Source organism: Peromyscus eremicus, chromosome 9 (genome assembly GCF_949786415.1).
Source record: "Peromyscus eremicus chromosome 9, PerEre_H2_v1, whole genome shotgun sequence".
Taxonomy (NCBI): domain Eukaryota; kingdom Metazoa; phylum Chordata; class Mammalia; order Rodentia; family Cricetidae; genus Peromyscus; species Peromyscus eremicus.
This window is the reverse complement of record NC_081425.1, coordinates 75,667,430-75,687,395: the sequence shown is the minus strand read 5'-3', so window position 1 is coordinate 75,687,395 and position 19,966 is coordinate 75,667,430. Positions and strand designations below refer to the sequence as shown.

Here is a 19,966-nt window from a genome sequence, read left to right as displayed (position 1 = left end):
TAGCTCCAGGTTCAGAGAGACACTGTTTCAAGGAAACAGGGCAGAAAAAGTAGGACGGACAACCAACATCCTCCTATTGTCTTTACATCTGTGAAGACTTCCAAATCCTCGTACACGTACACATGTGCCCAAACCATACACCACACATAAACACACTGCACAGAAAATGGCCTGGACAAGCGAATGTGTAGAAATCAAACTGTAGACTGAAGTCACTTTGGGGAAGGGGTCACTTACTGTGTATGTCTACAGTCTTGACTCTTTTGTAACAGTGTGTTCATGAATTATTAGTGTCACCTGAAAATGCAACATATGTATAAAAGAGTTCGAGTTCTAGTTGGAACTAAAATCTGGAGAGTCATTAACTATATCTAAAAATTATGTGCTAGCGGGAATGATGAAAATTCACGTTTTCTCTGAGGGCTAAATGCTTCCTGCCATACATCATAACCAGAAACATCTTGTTTCTGAAAGCACAGAGTATTCACAGCAGGTGAGGGAGAGTCCTCACGGTTTCCTTAGGAACTGGCAAGCCTTTGTCAAAGGAAGTGACGCCATCTCTCGGAATTACTAAAATCACAGTGACTTATGTGAAGGAAATACCGGAGAGCCACAGCCCTCTGAAAACAATGCCTGCTCCCTTCCCCTCCCTCGGACAGACAAAGCTGCTGGGGCTGAGAGTGTAGCTCAGTGGAAAAGCGCTCGCCTTGCATGCACTGAGGCCCAAGGTTCAATCCCCACTACTGTCAAGTAATAAAGCTATCAGAAAAAAAAACTTTTATATAATAAGAAACATGATCTGATTCTAATCAGGGAAAAAAGAAACCTTAACCCAATACTTCTTTATCTAAAATGAACATTAAAAACTATATAAATAATAATTTCACCCCAAACCACACTCTGAGGATAAGCTCAATACCATGTGAGGCCCATGGGCACCACACTTGACTGGAGGGCTGAACACTTACTGAAAGTCTTGCAGATGTCAGACACAGCCTTGAAGACTCGGTCAGAGAAATTCACTTTCACCTTCACATACTTCATGTTGGGGAGCTGTAGTCGGAGCAGCTTGTGCTGGGGGGTGAACTGAAGCTTGGCGTCCGCCTGGATACCGTACTTATCCAAGGTCCAGTGCGTCTTAAGCAGCCAAGTTCTCTTCTTTTCCCACCAGAGAGCATGGTCAGACCAATCCTTTTTTACATCTATAAACAACAAACAGTAAACAAGAAAAATGCTTTTAAAAAAAATCACATAGAATAGCTGGAGAGAAATTAAAGACAGAAAACCAAACCTGGGTACTTAAGATAAACAACAGATACTAGAAAACAAAACCGGATACTTAAGAAAAACAAGACTGTTAGTGATAGGTGCAAAATGTACCAACGGCTCTGCCCTCAAAACCCAGTGCACACCGTGCCCAGGAAAAACACCCAGGGTCAATCAGACAGACCTGGACCTTGGAAGACAAACAACCCTGGGACTGGAATAGGAAGGAATCAAAATTGAGTGGATTCGGAATTCAGCTTTGAAGAACAGGCAACAGGATTCCCACAATATACCTAGAAATGCTCATGTCTGAGGCTATCCACCTGTGTGAAGGCGGAGGGTAGGGGTGGGGGGGCAGGAGAGGCGGGGCTGGAGAGGAGGCTCAGTGGTTAACCACACTTGCTGCTCTTGCACATGGGCTCCAGGGGAATCTGATGCCTCTGGCTTCTGTGGGCACCAGCACTCACGTGTACAAACACCCCCATATAATTAAAGTAAGATAAAAGTCTCAAGAAGAAGAAATAAAAATAACGTGTTATGGTAGTAAGGGTAGGAACATGGACGGGGAATCGAAGTGAATGAGGGTGACATTCTAAAACGTGAACAGCCTGTAGTCCAAACATGCTTCCCCAAAACATCCTGAGGAAGGAACTCAGAGAACTGTCACAGTTAGCGACTCTATCGCTGTGACAGAATAAACATCATGACCAGGAGTGCTCAGGGAAGAAAGGGTTCATTTCAGCTGGCAACTCGCAGGTCGTACTCCATCCCTGAGGGAAGTCAGGGCAGGAACCTGGAGGCAGGAACCAAGTAGAGGGCATGCTTACTGGCTTGCTCCCCATGGCTTGCTCACTCCGCTTTCTTGTACAAGTCAGGACCCCGAGGGTGGGCAGTCTGGTGAAGACATCTTCTCAGTTAAGACTCCCTACTCCCAGACATGTCCAGGTTTGTGTCAAGTTGACAAGAACTAACCAGGATAAGACTTACACAGCCCAAGCTTTTTTTCTTTGAACATATTTCAGTATAAGTATATAGAAAACATTAATATCTACCAAATGTTTTAGTAGCTTTAGAAACCAAATACACAAGATTTGGCTATAATCAGGTAAGGAATACAGAAACAATAAACTTGTAACAGGAAGACATACAACCTAACTTCAGCTAGTATTTACAGAAAAATCTTTTTGGATCAACTGTATAGTAAGCTTACTAAGTGGTTAAAAAGGGGAGAAGTGACTTGAAGAAGACAAGAAAACAACCAAACAATTAGTCCAGAGGAAGAAAGGACCAAACCAGAGAGAGCTCACCACCACCAACAGCATAGAAACTGACACGAACATCCTTGAAAATAAAAATGGCTGAGACACTCGGAGAAACTCTTGCTAGCAACCAGCAGGACAGACGTAAGGGGAAGGACACCACAACACCGTGGCCAGCTCCTAACTCCTTGCTAAGAATCCAGCCATAGTTTATAGCCATGGCGACACGTTCTCTGTTTATAAGACAGTGGATAAATGTTATCTTATTCAAAGCAGAGATGATTCTCCAAGTTATTTTCCCACCAAACTGTAAATTACACTTTTTATTTATCTATTTTCTTGTTTTTACACCCTAACCAAAGCTTCCCCTCCCTCCCCTCTTTCTAGTTCCCCTCCCCCATAAATTACATTGAATAAAAATGGTTTTTTCAATATTTGCCTTGCACTGGGATATAGTCCAGTCAGTCACGGTGTTGGGAGCTCGTCTGCAAACACACGTGAACTGCTATTTTGCAGCCGCCCTGTTATACATGTAGGGTTCACGGCTTAAGTTATTCTCCAGCACAGAATTTGACAACTTTTGGAAGTACCAAGTTCTGAATTAGCTTAGAGCAGATAGCTGAAGCTGGGGCTTTCTACATTTAAAGAGTTCTGGTCACACATGCTACTGTTCTCTTTAGGAATAGAGATTAAGATCATAGAGTTGACCTGGTTTATCTGTAGGTAGATACAAGCCTTCCCATCCACCCCTACCTAGGCACTTCTGTAAACTCTTATGACAACATCACGACTAAGGAAATGACGTCACGGATTTCCAGCAAGCAAAAGAAAGGAGGGATGGGCTGGAGAGATGGTTCAGTGGTTAAGAGCACTAACTGCTCTTCCAGGGGACCCAGGTTCAATTCCCAGCACCCACATGGCAGCTCACAACTGTCTATAACTCCACGGTCTGACACCCTCACACAGAAACATGCAGGCAAAACCACCAATGTACAAAAAATAAATAAATTTTTTAAAAAAAGAAAGAAAGAAAGGAGGGAGGGGAAGGCTTGTAGTAAGAGTCACCCCGGGACCAAAGCAATGGCTCAAAGCACTTGCTGCTCTTGTAGAGGACACACGTGAATTTCATTCCCGGCCCCCACACGGCAGCTCACAGAGATCTGGAACTCCAATTCCAGGGGGCCCACTGCCCTCTCCTGGCCTCCTTGTGTACCAGGAATGCCCGTGGTGTACACACATACACATGTGGTTAAAACATCCATACACATAAGAAATACAAACAAATCTTTTTAAAAAGTTACTGAGCCAGGTGGTGGTGGCATATGCCTTTAATCCCAGCACTCAGGAGACAGAGGCAAGTGGATCTTGATGAGTTCAAGGACAGCCTGGTCTAAAGCATGAATTCCGAGACAGCCAGGGCTACACAGAGAAACCCTGTATTCAAACCCCCAAAATAACTAAATTAATTAACTATTAATTAATTTTAAAAAATCACTCTAATTCCAAAAATCCAGACGATGCAGGCAACTTTGAGATAAACGAGTGACTTATTTATGGAATGGGGGTGGGGGGTTCCAGGGAGAGCACTGTGGGGGGAGGGAAGCAGTTCTGAATGGCCAGGAGTTCACTAACCCGTGTGGACAACTGCCATCCATTCCTTCTGAGGAGAAAAGGCCGGGGTTTGGTATTTCTCCTCTTCCTCGGTTAAACATTGTTCTGGGGTCATTAAATGCCCAGAACTTCCGGGCTACCTCTCTAGTGGCCTAGGGCCATGCACTCCACAGGCATACAGCAAATCTAGAAATCTCCATGCTTTAGCAAAAGAAGCCGCCGGCATGTCAGGAATCTGTCCACACAGCTGCCGGTGAACCGGAGTGGGGGCAGTTCCTCAGCACCTGCCTCCAGCCTGAAATAAACGCTGACTGATGGCAAGTGCAGCTGCTGGACAGGGCTAGCAAGGCAGAGGCGTGCTTTCAGCCATAACAAAGGGCAGACTCAAACAATGTCAAATGTGGTCCAGAGTAAGTGCTTAACAGAGAGGCCTGACAGGGAGCGATCTGAAATAGAGGCTACACTACACATACATTTTGACAGAGAGGCAACTTGTTCCAGACCACAAAAGTTACGAGCGGTCAAAAATTGCACTTTTGAAGAAAGACCTCAAATAAGATGTGAAGCTAGAGGTGGCGACCTATGGATGGCTGAGGGACCAAATGCACCATCTCCTGGCTTTTTGGTGTCCCCAAGAGCTAAGAACGGGTTTCAGTGTCCATAAGTAGTTGTGTGGCACAAGGCCACACTCATCTGTTCAGATACTATGACTGTATCTGCCTTCAACATCAATGCCATCCTGACGGGCAAGCTGTGGCCCTCAGGCCTGATATACAACATTGTGAGCGCTCTCCACATAAGCAGTATTAAGTAAACTTCATCAGAGTAGGATACAGTGAAGTCTCATCTGTCCCCTCCCCATGATGAACTGTACCCTGAAAGCGAGAATCGGAATAAAAAGAAAAGAAAGAAACCCACCACAAAACCCTCAACGCTCTATCAACCAGTCTTCAGAGTGGGCCCAGGGCACAAACCTTCCCCAAAGCCCATTTTCCTTCTTTTCCATTTCCCATCAGACACACGGCATCATGACAAGGTCTGTAAGAGGCACAGCTCACACATTAGCACAGAAACGGCCTATTTATAAACCAAAAGTGGATCGCTGTTCTTCTCTTTAAAGCCTGCTCTCCCAGCCAAAGCCAATTCTACCTGGCTCTTCTGTGAAGGAGCAGCCTGCCTGCAGCCGGCAGGGATAAACAGGGACAAGGACAACACGCGATACAAGGACCAGAAATCCTGCGTGGGCTTCACCCACTATACAATAGAAGCTCTTACCAAGGGCAATGCAAGTGAGACCTGATGTGTTTTATCCACAAGGACCTGAGCTTAATTCCCCAGCCCCTACAGAGAGGGGAGGGCAAATGGAGCACACCTAATCTCAGCACCGTCAGGGAAGAAACAGATGTATTGGCTGGAGCTCCGTGGTTAGCATGTCTTGCTACTGTCAGTGAACTTCCGGCTCAGTGAGAGACTGTCCAGAAAAACAAGGTGAAAAGTGATGGAGGTCAAGAGTGGTGGTGCACACCTTTAATCCGGGGAGTTGGGAGGCAGAGACAGAAAGTCTACACAGTGAATTTCATTCCAGGATAGCTAGGGCTACTTAGAGAGACTATCTTAGTTTGGATTACTATTGCTGTGATGAAACACCATGACCAGAATCAAGCTGGGGAGGAAAGGGCTTATTTGGCTTACGCTTCCACATCCACAGTCCATCACCAAAAGAACGCAGGATAGGAACTAAAAAAGATGGGACCCTGGAGACAGGAGCTGATGCAGAGGCCATGGAGGGGTGCTGCTTACAAGGCTTTGCTCAGCCTGCTTTCTTACAGAACCCAGGGTCCTCCTCCATCAATCACTAATAAAGAAAATGCCCAGAGGCATTTATTTTCTCAATTGAGGCTCTCTCCTCTCTGATGACTCTAGTGTGTGTTGAACTGACATAAAACTAGCCAGGACAGAAACCTGTTTCAAAGGGAGAAAAAAGTGATAGATGACACTTGACATTGTATCTGGCATGCATGCAACATCCAACATGAGTGCATGCATGCTCATGCGCGCGCGCGCGCGCGCGCACACACACACACACACACACACACACACACACACACACTACAAAAAGAAAAATGGTGTTGGAAGGTGGATAGAAGAGGAATTATGAGCCTGGAGCATATATTAAAACAGTGGACACTCTGGTATTACAGGAGTGTGCGCTACAGCATCTGTGTGGAGCTCAGAAGACCATTCACAGAATCAAGGATCCACCTTTCTGTGGGTTCCCATGACCACAGAGCCATCTCCCTAGCCTCTCCAGTAGCACTCTTAAGGACAACAGGCTACCGACCTAGTCCATGGTATTTCTCACCACAGAATATCACACAGCATCTGTAAAACAATACATGGACGGTCTCTGTTAACCCATGTGTCAAAAGGCACTGGAGACGGTTGGTGCTGGGTGACAAAGCTGTGGTATCTGAAGGAGACTGATGAGCAGAGGACTGCTGTCAGCAGGTGAAGACTCCAGGCAGCAGGACCCTTGTTTGCTGTAAAGTTGTCCAGGTCTTACTGTGAGTGTGACATAAGCTACTTAGTGACTTTCCGTCTGCTCAGCATTGGAAATGCCTGAGCAGCATTAAAAAAAATTTTTTTTTTAAGTCTAAGCAATTTTTAAAAATATTGATGCCTGGACCTATCTGCACAGCAGAGCTATTTTGCTTGTCTATGTCTATTTTGTCTATGTTTGCTTTGGGTTTTAGTTGGGGGTGGGCAGATAAAGGTGACTGTCTCTTACCACCACCTTAGATCAACTATGTCAAGATAGGTCTGGAGGTGGTTTTAAGCAGGGTGACCTGTGCTTCATAGAGTGTTCACCGAGAAGAGTGCAAAGTGAACAAGGGCTGGGTGAGAACACAGCAACGAGGGAGACACAGTGGCTCTGATATTCTGCTATGGGGAGGGGTTGGCCAACAGGTCAGAAAAGGGACGGCAGGTCCAAGGAGTCCTTTAGTTTGGGTTTTCAGAAGGGAATGACACTACAGCATTATTATAACAATGACTGGGATGACTGGGATGACCGTGGAGCAATCTCCACGGAGCATCCCATAACGAGCTCCTTATGGCAGCAGCTGAACACATCCTCTCTATTCACGCAGACAAAACAAGGTTTCACATCCGTAGAGAGCCTGAGAAGGGCACACTACTTTACAAGCAACTCCAAAGACAAGTCCCAAAGCCAATGCAGGTCAGAAGCACAACTCAGGAGAGGGAGGTTTACCGTGCTGACAGGTTTCCCGCTGAGAAAGGGAGACTCACAAACAGGCTTCAATGGAAGAGAAGTCAAGCTACCACGCTGCTGTTACTGACTGAAAATTTACTTTTTACTGTTGGGTTATTTAAAAGAACTGGCTTTTCGATGATTGCTCTCGTAACCAAGCACCTCTGCCTCATGGTAAATGACTGGATGTTTCCAGATGGAAGAAAGTAGGTTTAGGGAAGTTATAAAGGTCTAAGGAAGTGATTTAAGGTGTGTAAAAAAATGAGACTTAAGGATTATAACATGGCATTAAGACTTCAAAATTCAAAGTTTAATATTAGTCACTGGAGTTCTGGTGGACTGTTAATCTGGTCTTGGTAACGAAAGCACTGGGCTGCTACTGTAGTCGCAGGCTCGAAGCTTTACATTTTCTTGGGTTGTTTATAAAATAGACTTAAAAGTGCTTTTCTCTTGTGCTGAAAATACCTCTCTCCGCTCTCTCTATACCCAGCCCTCAGGATAGAGGACAGGCTCTCATCCCAGGACCGTCTTCAGGTCCTCAAGCTCTTCTCCTTTGTCTTCTTCCCTGCTGAGAAATTTCTTATTACAAGTCCATGTTTACACTTCTATTACACTGGTAACTCTTCAGGCTTTGTTTTGCTATGGCTCAAAGGTGTGAGCCTACTTCAGCTGTTCACTGCTTATTCTACAAAGAGGAACTCAGTGCGGATTACAGGCAGCGATCATGTTAATATCTTCTGTATGTATGTATGTATGAACATATATACACACACATATATACACACACACATATATACACACACATATATATACACACACACATATATGTATGTATATGTATGTGTGTGTATGTGTGTGTATGTGTGTGTATGTATGTATGTATGTATGAATGTATGTATGAGAAGACTCCCACTCAGTTGACAGACAACATCCAGCAATCAACTGCAGAGCCCACCAGTGAGCCCTAATCATGATGAAAACCAGTGTGAACCAGTCCGGCCAACGTGACTGCACCTTGTTTCTTCAGGCTTGGTCTGCAAACCAGATGCTTCTGATGGAATTTCCATGTCTCCTGCCATTACCTGACTCCCCTCCCCCTCCCGACCTTTGACCAGCATTCCAGCCTTTCTGGGCCCTCCCCAGTTGTGAAGCGGCCAGAGCTTACCCTCTATCATCAATAAAAGGCTGGAATGTCAGGTCTAAAGGAAACTCCAATTCCCCAAACTCCAAATCCTTGTGAGTAGGGACTGAGGGAGCCTGGTGGCTAGCATTGACTTTGATATGCTGATAGGCATCACAGGTATATGTCAAGGAAGAGCCATATGTGTCCCTCTGTCAGAGGTAAGGGAAATGACTCCTTTTGGGAACCTGTTTCACAAGTTTCTGAGGAATGCTGGCTTTTATCTAGCCACCAGAAATCCTTCTAGAGCACAGTTTGAATTGGGCCAAGACTGACATTTCTGGACATATGTACTGCCTTTGGAGTTTGGAGAATTGGGGTTTACAACCAGTCTCACTGATATTTACTACAGATTAGAGAGGACAGACAGAAGGAGTGGAGGAGAACCATGAAGCTCTCAGGTTGACTGACGCACCTGAACATTTCCAACAGAAAACAAGGACCATTCAGGAGTGAGAAAGAAGACAGGTGGGACTTCAGAGAAGAAGAGTTACTAAATCAAGTCTGCACCTAAGAACAGCAACCTGTTCGTAAGACATACTGGTGCTGGCCAGGCGTGATGGCACATACCTTTAATCCCAGCACTTAGGAAGCAGGGGCAGCCTGGTCTACATAGTGAGTTCTAGGACAGCCAGGGCTACATAGTGAGACCCTCAAGACAACACCACAACCAAAAACCCCCAAAACAAAAAACAAACAAAAAGACATACTGGTGTAACAGTGGCACAGATATCATGGGAGTAACCAACTACCTCTTGATTGGATTTAAGGCCTACTCCTTTAGAATGAACACATATCTGACACTAATAAAGTGGCCAAGAACGTGAGAAAAATACGTCACAGGCTTAGAGGAACTAAACTGTTCTGCTTAAGGAACACAGCCATGAAATGACACCTAATGACGTCCTGCTGTACTCACAGACCAGGGCTTTGCTCAGCCCTCTTACTGTAGATGGGGCCAACACAGAGACCCACAACTGGACAACGTGCAGAGGGCAAGAGACTTGGAACACCAAGTCCTAAACAGGAGGTTTTCATCAAAGCCCTGCTCTCAGGGATCCATGCAGAAGAGGAGGTGGGAAGATTTTTAGGAGTCCAAGGAAACGGTGTCTTCCAGATACAACAGGACCAATGTACATATGAACTCTCAGATTGTGGCAGTACTATACAGGTTCAAGATAAATGGGGTCCCAGCACTGAGACAAGGGAGTGAACAATCAACACTCCAGCTTCACCTTCTAGATAGCTGTGGCCAGGGACTGGTACATACCCTCACACAAGGCCGGGTACAGCCACTTCTGTTTTTAATATAAGAAATTGGATTTCGTGTGTGTGAGAGTGTATATGTGGCACAAACTATGCGACCGGCCTCCCGAAGGACTCCAGGTCTCTGTTTTAAGTGTGGTAGAGAAGGCCACTGGGCTCGTGCCTGCCCTGCCCCATCTGGGCCTTGTCCAAAGTGCCACCAAGAGGGACACTGGTCAGCTGACTGCCCCCATATATCTCATGGCATGGAGACATCGAATGACGACCACCCTCCAGCCCATCTCCTAGTCTTGGCGATGGACGAGGACTGAAGGTGCCCCGTTCCTGGCCCGACCACAGCCATCTCTCACAGGGAATCTAGGGTAGCCATTACAGTATCAGGGCGATCCATTTCCTTCCTTTTGGACACCGGAGCCACTTACTCAATCCTGAGGGAGTTTTGGGTCCCACCTCTCCTTCTCATCTCCCTATTGTTGAGCTAGGGGGACAGCCTTACCTACCTCACCAGACCCCACCACTTAACTGTATTTTCAGGGGTATCCCTCTCACCCACACATTTTCAGTTGTGCCAAACCTGCCCTGTGCCCCTAATGGGAAGAGATTTTCTAGCTAAGGTAGGAGCTTTTATTTCATTTGCTGCCCCCATGTGCCTGACTCCAGACTCATCAGAAGCTCCTCCTCCTCCTCCTCCTCCTCCTCCTCCTCCTCCTCCTCCTCCCCACCCAGTTTACTAGCTCTAACATTTCATTTCCCTTTCCAGCCTCTCAGGTGGACCCCAAAGTCTGGGACACCCAGAACCCTTCTATTGCTAGGCACCATCCCCTTATTATTATCCAGTTGCAGGACCCTACCAGGTACATTACCCAAGCTCAGTACCCTCTCTCCCTCCTGAGCCTTAGAGGACTTAAGCCTATCATTTCCTCAGGAAAAAGCTGCTCAGCCCAACCTCTTAGCCTTTTAACACCCCATACTTGCAGCTAAAAAGTAGAACAGCAGAGAACTAAACATTAAAATAGATTTTAAATTCCCTGTTTAAAAATTCTTCCGAGCTCCAGAGCCACCCTGAATCCACCTGGACAGGTCAGACCCAAACAATCACCAAGCCCAAAGCAGCAGAAGGCGATGGACAAGTCCCAAAGCAACAGAGGACAATCCACTACCTCAGGACGTCCAGCTATCTCAAAAGCCCCCTTCCCTACCTCCAAATTAATCGATGCCCACTGAGTCAGCCAGAAGCAGTTTCAGGGGACATGGCGCCCCCCATTCCTGTTCACCTGCCATTTTTTATAAAAAACAAATTGTCTAGAATGTTAGAATTCCTGGCCACTCCCCCAGCTACATGACTGCACATGTGCTGTACAGTATCGATGCTTAGTCATCCCAGGGCCTTACTTCCTACGTAATCTGTGTGCTGCATGATCACGTAATCCGCGCACAGTGTGGTCATGCAATCTATGCGCATGCATGGCGTAGCTATGTAAGCCCATAGGTGCATGTGCTGGGGGGGAACCTATAAAAGCGGGTTCCCCCTATTCCTTCCCTCTCTTCCTGAACGGTCACTCCACAGGCCTATGCGCACCCCTTCTGTTCCCTTCCCTTAATAAACTCTTATAGTGGGTTTTGTTTTGCCTGTGGCTTCTCTTACATGGTAAACAGTGCTGCTTAATAAATAACATTGTGCCACTTAATAAATAACAATACCCACAGCCCCTTTTACTGCTCAAAAAGGATCTCTGTAGGTTGCTCCAGTTGGCCTTAAACTCACCCTATAGCTTTGGCGGTCCTTGGACTTTTGAATATTCAAACAACATTCCAGTGGCTAGGGTAACAAGTTTGTACCACACCAAGGCCCAGTTTGAAAACCTATTTTTACAATCTCCCTTAGCTAACTTTTACAATGCAAATTTCATCATTTTACTTCTAATGAAAAACTTGAAAGTCTCGGCTGGCAACGTCTAAACTCCTCAATGAGTTACACAAGTCTTTCGGTGTGAGGGCTCTTCCATCCCAAGTCCTCTGACCCAGTTACAGAACAAGGTGTTTTTGGTCTGCTTGACTTGACACCTTTCCCGTCATCTCTATCCCCAACCCAGTCAACACCCTGTTTTCCCTTGACCCTTTTTGTCAATGCAGCCGAGATTAGCTTAGGGTCTTGAACTCTTCAAGTGTGCTTGTGTGTAGATGTTTGTATGCGTGTACCTGCATGTGACATCAGAGTTTGATACTTAAGGGCATCTTCCTTAACTGCTCTCCTGATATGTGTGTGTGTGCATGTGTGTGTGAGTGAGCGCACTCATGCTATATGGAAGTCAAATGACACTTTTCAGGAGTGGGTTCTCTCCTACCACAGGTTTTAGGGATTAACTGAGGTCTTCAGTCTAAAACACACAGTTCACGGTTTCAGCTAGACTGCCTATCCAAGTCCTCCTGACTGCCTCCCCAGCCCTGGGATTATAGGCATGCCCTCATCATGGGCCCAACTCTCTGTGGGTTCTCGAGAATCGAACTCAGGTTTTCATGTTCACACAGCAAGTACTCCCTGAGCTGTCTCCCCAGCCCGGAACGCACACTCAACACACAGAAACAGCATCTTTCATGCTGTGCTAAAGTCATTCTATTTTCTAAATGTGTATCTACATTTTACTCCTTATATTCTTGTTGCTGTTGTTGGTGTGGGTGTTTTGTTGTTGTTGTTTGTTTTTGTTTCTCCCTTGAGACAGGGTTTCACTGTGTAGCCCTGGCGGGACTGGAACTCACTAGTATGTAGATTAGGCTGGCCCTGAACTCAGCGGTCTGCCTGCCTCTGCCTCCCAAGAGCTACTCTGTGTATTTTCAAAGTCATTCTGAGCTGGTGGCACAGGCCTGCACTCACAGCTACTTGGAGGCTGAGGCAGAAGGACCACAAATTCAAGGCCCGCCTGTACAACTTAGTGAAACCCTGTTAAAATAAAAACCTTTTTAAAGAGCTGCAGCTCAGTGGAGGAGTGCTTGCTTAGCAGTGACAGGTCCTGGGTTCAATCCCCAGTAGCCAGGGCAAGGCAAGGGGGATCAGTTCCATCAAGTATTTCTGAGATCATCCTTTATACACATGCACTTTTGTTTGTGGGGACATGGGGACATCTCTGTTACACTGTCTTCTCTTTGTGTCCTAAGTCCTGTCTTTACCAAGTTCTATTGGCTGCATCTGAGTCTCCCGAGTGGCAAGAGCACCCAGGTGCCCAGGCTGAGCTACCTATGCAGGAGCTCTATTTGATCGGTTCGAACCTCACACCCAGTGCCTCCCACCGCTACGGGTTGTGCTTCTATCTTCATTAATCAGGTTCCTCTTTCAATTATCCGTTCTTATAAAACAACACAGAAATGGATCACCTGGAAACAAGAGGCCACACCAGGACACATTTTGCTGAAGAGGTGTCATGACTGACGTCACTCACTTATCACCACTGAAGAGCTAGTGGCACAAACTGCCCTTCCCACAATCAGTCACAGTTCAAGTTGACGGCAGCAAAATGTGAGTTGTGTGTGTTGCTGGGTAACTGGTGCAGTGTAAGTTACAGCAGCAAGGGTGTACTGATGGAAGAGCATTGTTTTGAAAAGTCTATGTCCTATTTTAAAATGTTAACTTATTGACAGAAACACGAGGTGCTTCAAAGTCTACACGCCACTCAAACCGCCAACAATGTCAATGGAAGCCTGGCATTCCGTCAGAGTTAAAGGCAGTATTAGCTGACATGAAGGTTTCTGAGGTTAACTGTGGGAACACAGAAGCTGCTATGGAATGAGGACTTGGATCTCTTCACTCTCACTGTAGAAACCCTACTCCCCAGGGTGACAGCACCGGAAATGGGGCTTCAGGGAAGAAATCAGGGCAGAGGGCAGAGCTCTGCTGGTGGCCTCAGTAATCCAGAAGTCAGGACAAAGCTGGGTGCCCCTCCCTCCAGAGGAAAGAGGTTGGCTGGGACCTCTTGGTCACCGGAACTGTGAGGACTAAATCTTGCTAAAGACAAACAATTCTGGATATTTGTTATGATTAACAGAAAAATAAACTTCTAATAAACAAACACTGACTAATTATTATTTCTTCTACATAACTAACAAAATAAAAGTTAGGAATATACTTGTGATCTATACTTGTAATCCCAGCACTCTGAATTAAAAGCTGGAGGTTAGGTTGTCATTGTATGCCATTTCAAAACCATCCCCCCCACCATGACCCAAACTTAACACAAGCTAGAGTTATCTAAGAGGAAACCACAATTGAGGAAATGTCTCCATAAGACAGCCTGTGGGCAAGTCTGTGGAGCATTTTCTTAATTACTGGTTAATGTGGGAGGGCAAAGCCCATGGTAGGTAGTGCCACCCCTGGGCTGGTGGTCCTCTGTGTTATAAGAAAGTAGACTAAAATACCAGCACTCAGGAGACACAGGCAGGTGGATCTCTGTGAGTTCAAGGCCAGCCTCATAGTGAGTTCCAGGATTGCCAAGGCTACAGAGTGAGACCCTGATTCAAAATACCAAAAAAGAAAAAGAAAAGAAGAGAAGAGAAAGAAGGAAGGAAGGAAAGAAAGAAAGAAAGAGAGAGAGAGAGAGAAAGAAAGAAAAGTATTCTATGAGGCTGGAGAGATGGCTCAGTGGTTAAGAGCACTGGCTGCTCTTCCAGAGGTCCTGAGTTCAATTCTCAGCACCCATATGGCAGCTCACCACTGTCCGTAACTCCAGCTCGAGAAGACTGAATGCCCTTATACAGATATACATGCAGGCAAAATGCCAATGCCCAGAAAATTAAAAAGGAGGCTGAGTCAGCCATGGGGAGCATGGAGGTCTCTGCTTCAGCTCCTGACTTCAGGTTCACCTTGAGTTCCTGCCCTGACTTACCTCAGTGATGGACTGTGATGTGGAACTGTAACCTGAAATAAACCCTCTCTTCCTCAGGCTGTTTTTGGTCATAGTGGTTTATCATTCAACAAAAACTTAACTAAAACACCAGCCTGGGCAAAATAGGGAACTCTAGGCCAGCCCTATATATGACAAAACCCTGTCCAAAAGCAAACAAAGCCAACCAACAAAAACCAAGACACAGAGAACCTTTTGAAGTACAAATACAAAATTAGGTCTATTGATTTCTATTTATCTGACTTCTCTATTTCTATTTGTTATTATATACTAGCTCGAAGTGGCTGAGAAGTCTCTCAGATCAAATTGACCACACAACTATAGAGTGCATACTGTAGACACCACACAATCATTATTTCCAGAGGGTGGCTAACTTTCTACCCAACACTGAAGGCTTACTGCTAATTTGTCCAACCTGCCTTAGTTCCTAGACACCAGGGCTCACACTATATGCGCTGCAAATACTCAAAGTGTATCACTAGAGTATATAAACTAGGTAATATTCAACTCACAGAAGAATTAGTGGTCAAAGGCATTAACCAGTTCAAAAGGTAATTTAGTAAGAATACATGGCTTTGACATTCTAAATTTCTCTCAGAAGAAAATACTAACAAATTCTAATACATTGAGATCTGAGCTTCCAAGTCATTGCGCTCTACAAATCCTTTTCTACACTCTGGGCCAGGGTCTCGAGCACACATTCCTCTATTTTATTTTTTATTTTATTTTTTTTAAAGATTTATTTATTTCTTATGTACACAGAAGAGGGAGCCAGATCTCATTACAGATGGTTGTTAGCCACCATGTGGGTGCTGGGAATTGAACTCAGGACCTCTGGAAGAACAGCCAGTGCTCTTAACCTCTGAGCCATCTCTCCAGCCCCACATTCCTCTATTTTATGTACACTGACTTTTGCTACATTTTAGTAATTACTATGAAGAACATCTTTCTTCATGACGGAAAGTGGAAGGATAGAAAGATGTGAGCTAATTTCACTTACTGCAGTATTAAGTGGAGAATAAATGGAGTGTAAGATAGCACTTGTGTTCCATCAGGTTTTCTTCTGAGAAGCCTACACCCCACTCCTCTAGGATAATCTATAATACACCATGATGCTACACTCTCCCACCCAAGAGTCTTTCTAACTTTTCAATGGACCTTCCTCAACTAAGGCCACCCATTGGCTATGCTTCTAAGGCCCCATTATCTTCCTGTACCAGGGCACGAGTCATGTGGCATTTATTTCTTAGCCAGTCTACCAACTCAAAGTAATCTGTTTCATTTTGTTATCAGAAAGCAGCTCCTGGTGACAACAGGAAGGACTTATTAAAATAGCGCTTACCCCTCCATGTTTACTACTGTTCCTGGGAAAGATGGATTCATGTACTTCTTCACCGCACACACAAGTTTCATACTCCATACCTCTGTAACATGATGCAGCATGAACATACAGAACGTATACATGACTGTCCATCTCACCCTAACATCCCTGTTTTGCAATCAGCATCATCATATAAGGCATTTCTTCCCCAAACTCATATGGTGAGAAACATAACAATGAATTTCAAGAGAAGACCCAAGACAATGATAACTGTCACTGATGCAACTGCTCTACCCTAGGAGGTCAAGTATAGCAGGATCCTCACTTCACTTACATGACAGTTAAGGCACAGGACCCTAAGAAACTTCGCACAAGACCATAAAACATACATTATCAAGCTAGTATTCAAACACACATGGTCTCACTTTAGGGACGTAATCAGACATCACACTATTAAACAGAATTGGTGAAAAAAAAAAATCTTCCAAAGTAGTTTTGACAAAAAACTACACCAAATATTTCTGACTAAGCACTACAATTAGAATATTTTAAATTATTTCTCACATTCATGAGTTTGGTTTGCATGGTATTTGAAATACCACACAGTATTTTTCTGAGATGGGGTCTTACGCTGTAGCCCTGGCTGACTTTGAACTTGCTACATAGAGCAGGCTGACTAAGAACTCAGGTTATCTGTGGGCCTCTGCTGCCCAAATGCAGGACTAGAGCTATGCGCCATATAAGTGACTGAAGAATGTGTTTACTGACTACCTACTGACTACCAGAGATATTTAGTCAAAATACTAACTTTAAGAAGTAAGTGAGGAATCTAAGTTAAGTGAGACTAGATAAACCTAGTCTACAGTACACACAACTCTGGCCAGGTCTTTAAAAAAGTTCTTTACTGCTAGGGAAAAAAAAACCAGACATTTGTCTAACCAGAATACTAAATTTACAGAAATACCCTCTATGCCAGTACAGTACATACTGAAGCATAGAACTTCATACGTAACTCTTCATAATATTACTAATATTAATACAAGGTAGGTCAGTAGAGCTCCATGTATTTCTCATATTGGTAGAGAACAGATGAGTACTAGTTGGCTTAACTTCATAAAAGACATTTTTAATCTGTTACAAAATACTGTTATTTCCCTAGTTCAGCTTGAGAGAAAGCTGCACAGACCATCGACGGTCTGTCCTGTGAGGATGCACATCACCATTACAGATGTTCTAACACTGCACCTGTGTTAGCTGATATAGTCCTTCTCATCACTCAGCTAGTAAGGCTATAGATCACCCCCATTCCACAGAGGAGGGGTGCAGTCCAGTGGCACACAGCTCGTCTGTGGCAGCTGGGACCCTGGCACAGGAGGCTTTCATAGCCACAGACTTTATCCCCACACCGTCTGGAGCGTTTGAAAACTGATACGGCAATCACTCGCCCTTTTCGAGTTATTTTTAAATTTAAGGCTTATAAAATTTTTAAGTCAGAACCCCAAAATTACATTAAGGAACATCACACCACCAACAGCGAACTACAATCGATAACCCCGGCACTTTATTGGTGTTTTACTCATAACTCCAGGTGTTCTATTATGAAAAAGAAGATATCAAAAACATCATTATATTGATGCTTTAAAAGACCAACCTTTAAAATACCTAATATATTTTTAAATTACATTATAAGATACAGAGCTGGTATGGAGTGGGTAGCTGCTCTCACCATGCCCTGAAGCACCACCCTAGTGAGGTAGCAGGTAGCTGTTACACCTGCCTATGACCTTGTACACGCCCCTGGGGTGTGGCTGCTCGGGGACCCTTAAGACCTGGGATGCAGGTACGCACCCTCCTTCTTAAGGGTGCTATCTTGTGGTTTTGGATGCTGGGATGGACCAGGGTAGATCTTGCCAGAGAACAGCGTTGGACCGTGCCTCACCCTTCCAGGATCCTGTGACAAACTCCTTTATTGTGAGTTAACCCCCAAATAAATTCCTTTGCTCATTAAGCGGACTCCGTGGATTGCTAGCAATATAATCCCATTGCTGGTGTTTTTCAGATGGGTAACCTAGACAAGTGTTAAGGTCATCCAGGGCTGGTCCTCGTGTACCTAGACAGGAGACAAGTCTCAATCCTGAATCCTCGGCAGGGTATGGCCCTAACATCTGTAAACCCAACCCTCTTTAAAAAGCAAGGCAGGAGGGTTTGCATGAATTCAAAACCAACCTGAGCCACACTGTGAGCGCCAGGTCAGCCTGGGTTACAGAGTGAAATACTGATGTAAAATATTCTCACTTAAGGAAGCTGGAGAGATGGCTCCGAGTTTAAGGGCAACCACTGCTCTTCCAGGGGTCCAGGGTTTGATTTTCAGCACTCACATGGTAGCTCCTGCAGAGGACCCAAGTACCATCCCCAGCGCCCATGCCAGGAGCTCACAAGTGCCTACAAATCCAAGCCAGGCCTCCTCAGGGACCTTCACTTACACATGCACGTATTCACACACAGAGACATACATATATACTTAAGATAAAGGAAAGTTTAAGAAAGAAATAAAAACACAATCAAGATAAAAATGGGCTGGGGAGACGGCTCAATCAGTAAAACGTCTGCAATACAAGCACTCAATTAAAAAGCCAACATAGTGTGTGTGTGTGTGTGTGTGTGTGTGTGTGTGTGTGCGCGCGCGCAGTTCAGGGATCTCTGGGCCAGCAAGGCCAGTTAGCTTCATTTACAAACACGCACTGCAGCAAATGAGCACTTTGAAAAGTACCCCAATGCCATCACTCATTCCAGACACTACCCAAAAGCAAAATCAGTTCTCAGAACAGCTCACATGAGAACAAATACAACAAGGAACCCTGACTACTGTGCTGAGGCGGACTAGAACCGACCAGAACTCTCATACACTACTGACAGGTGTGCAAAAGTGACTCTGGTCAAGCTTCGTGGTTTCTTCTAACGTTAGGTGTATATTTTAGCCCAGCCATTCCACTCCTCACCAAAGAGAAATGGGAAACTATGTCCACACATGTTTGTGGCAACCCTCTTCACAGTCTCCCAAAACTACAAACAACTCACATGTCTTCAGTGACTGATAAAACCATAGCACACATCCAAGCTGGGTGGCGGTGGCACACACCTTTGATCCCAGCACTCAGCAGGTAGATCTCTGAGTTTGACGTCGGCCTGAGACCAGTCTGGTCTACAGGGCTCTAGGACAGCCAAGGCTACACAGAGAAACCCTGTCTCTAACCACCCCCTACACACACACACACACACACACACACACACACACACACACACCCCATTATAGTACACATCCATTCCACAGACTACCATTCCACAATAAAAGCTATTGACATGTTCAGATTCACCAAAGGGCCAAATTGTATCAAGAAACCAGGTTCGAAGAGTTACATCAGTATGTTCCACGCACAAGGCTCCCCAGGTTCGAAGAGTTACATCATTATGTTCCACGCACAAGGCTCCCCAGAAAGAACAAATCAGCAATGGTTTAAGGACCTCAGGCTGGGGAGGTAGGTTAACTATGGAGGAATACCAAGAAACTAGGGGCTTATTTCTATTTATTGATTATGGTAGCTTAACATGACTGTGAATTCTTTAAAACCCAGAACATAATATTCAAGGACTATTTTTGCTTTGTGTAAATTATACCTGAAAAGGCTTGCACATGTTAAGAAAAACAGTAGGGCTAGAAATGTAATTGAGTTGGTCGGGTGACTGCCTCCCATGCAGAAGCCCTGAGTTTGATTGCTAGCACTGCATTAACTGGGCACACAGATGCACACGTGGAATCCCAGACCTGGGAGACCGAGGAAGTAGGATCATATGTCCAAGGTCATCCTCAGCTACCTAAGAGTTCTAGGCCAGTCTCTGCTG

The 19,966-nt window shown here is 45.1% G+C and overlaps 1 protein-coding gene across 3 annotated transcripts in view; it reads right to left on the bottom strand.

The window, feature by feature from the left end:
- The window catches only part of Fermt2 (FERM domain containing kindlin 2), an 83,447-nt gene that overhangs the window by 51,822 nt on the left and 11,659 nt on the right, over positions 1 to 19,966 (bottom strand). For all 3 annotated transcript variants that reach the window (XM_059273767.1, XM_059273766.1, XM_059273768.1), the window contains exon 3: positions 969 to 1,202. In XM_059273767.1, coding sequence (XP_059129750.1) covers positions 969 to 1,202 — 234 coding nt within the window. The remainder of the gene's footprint in view (positions 1 to 968; positions 1,203 to 19,966) is intronic.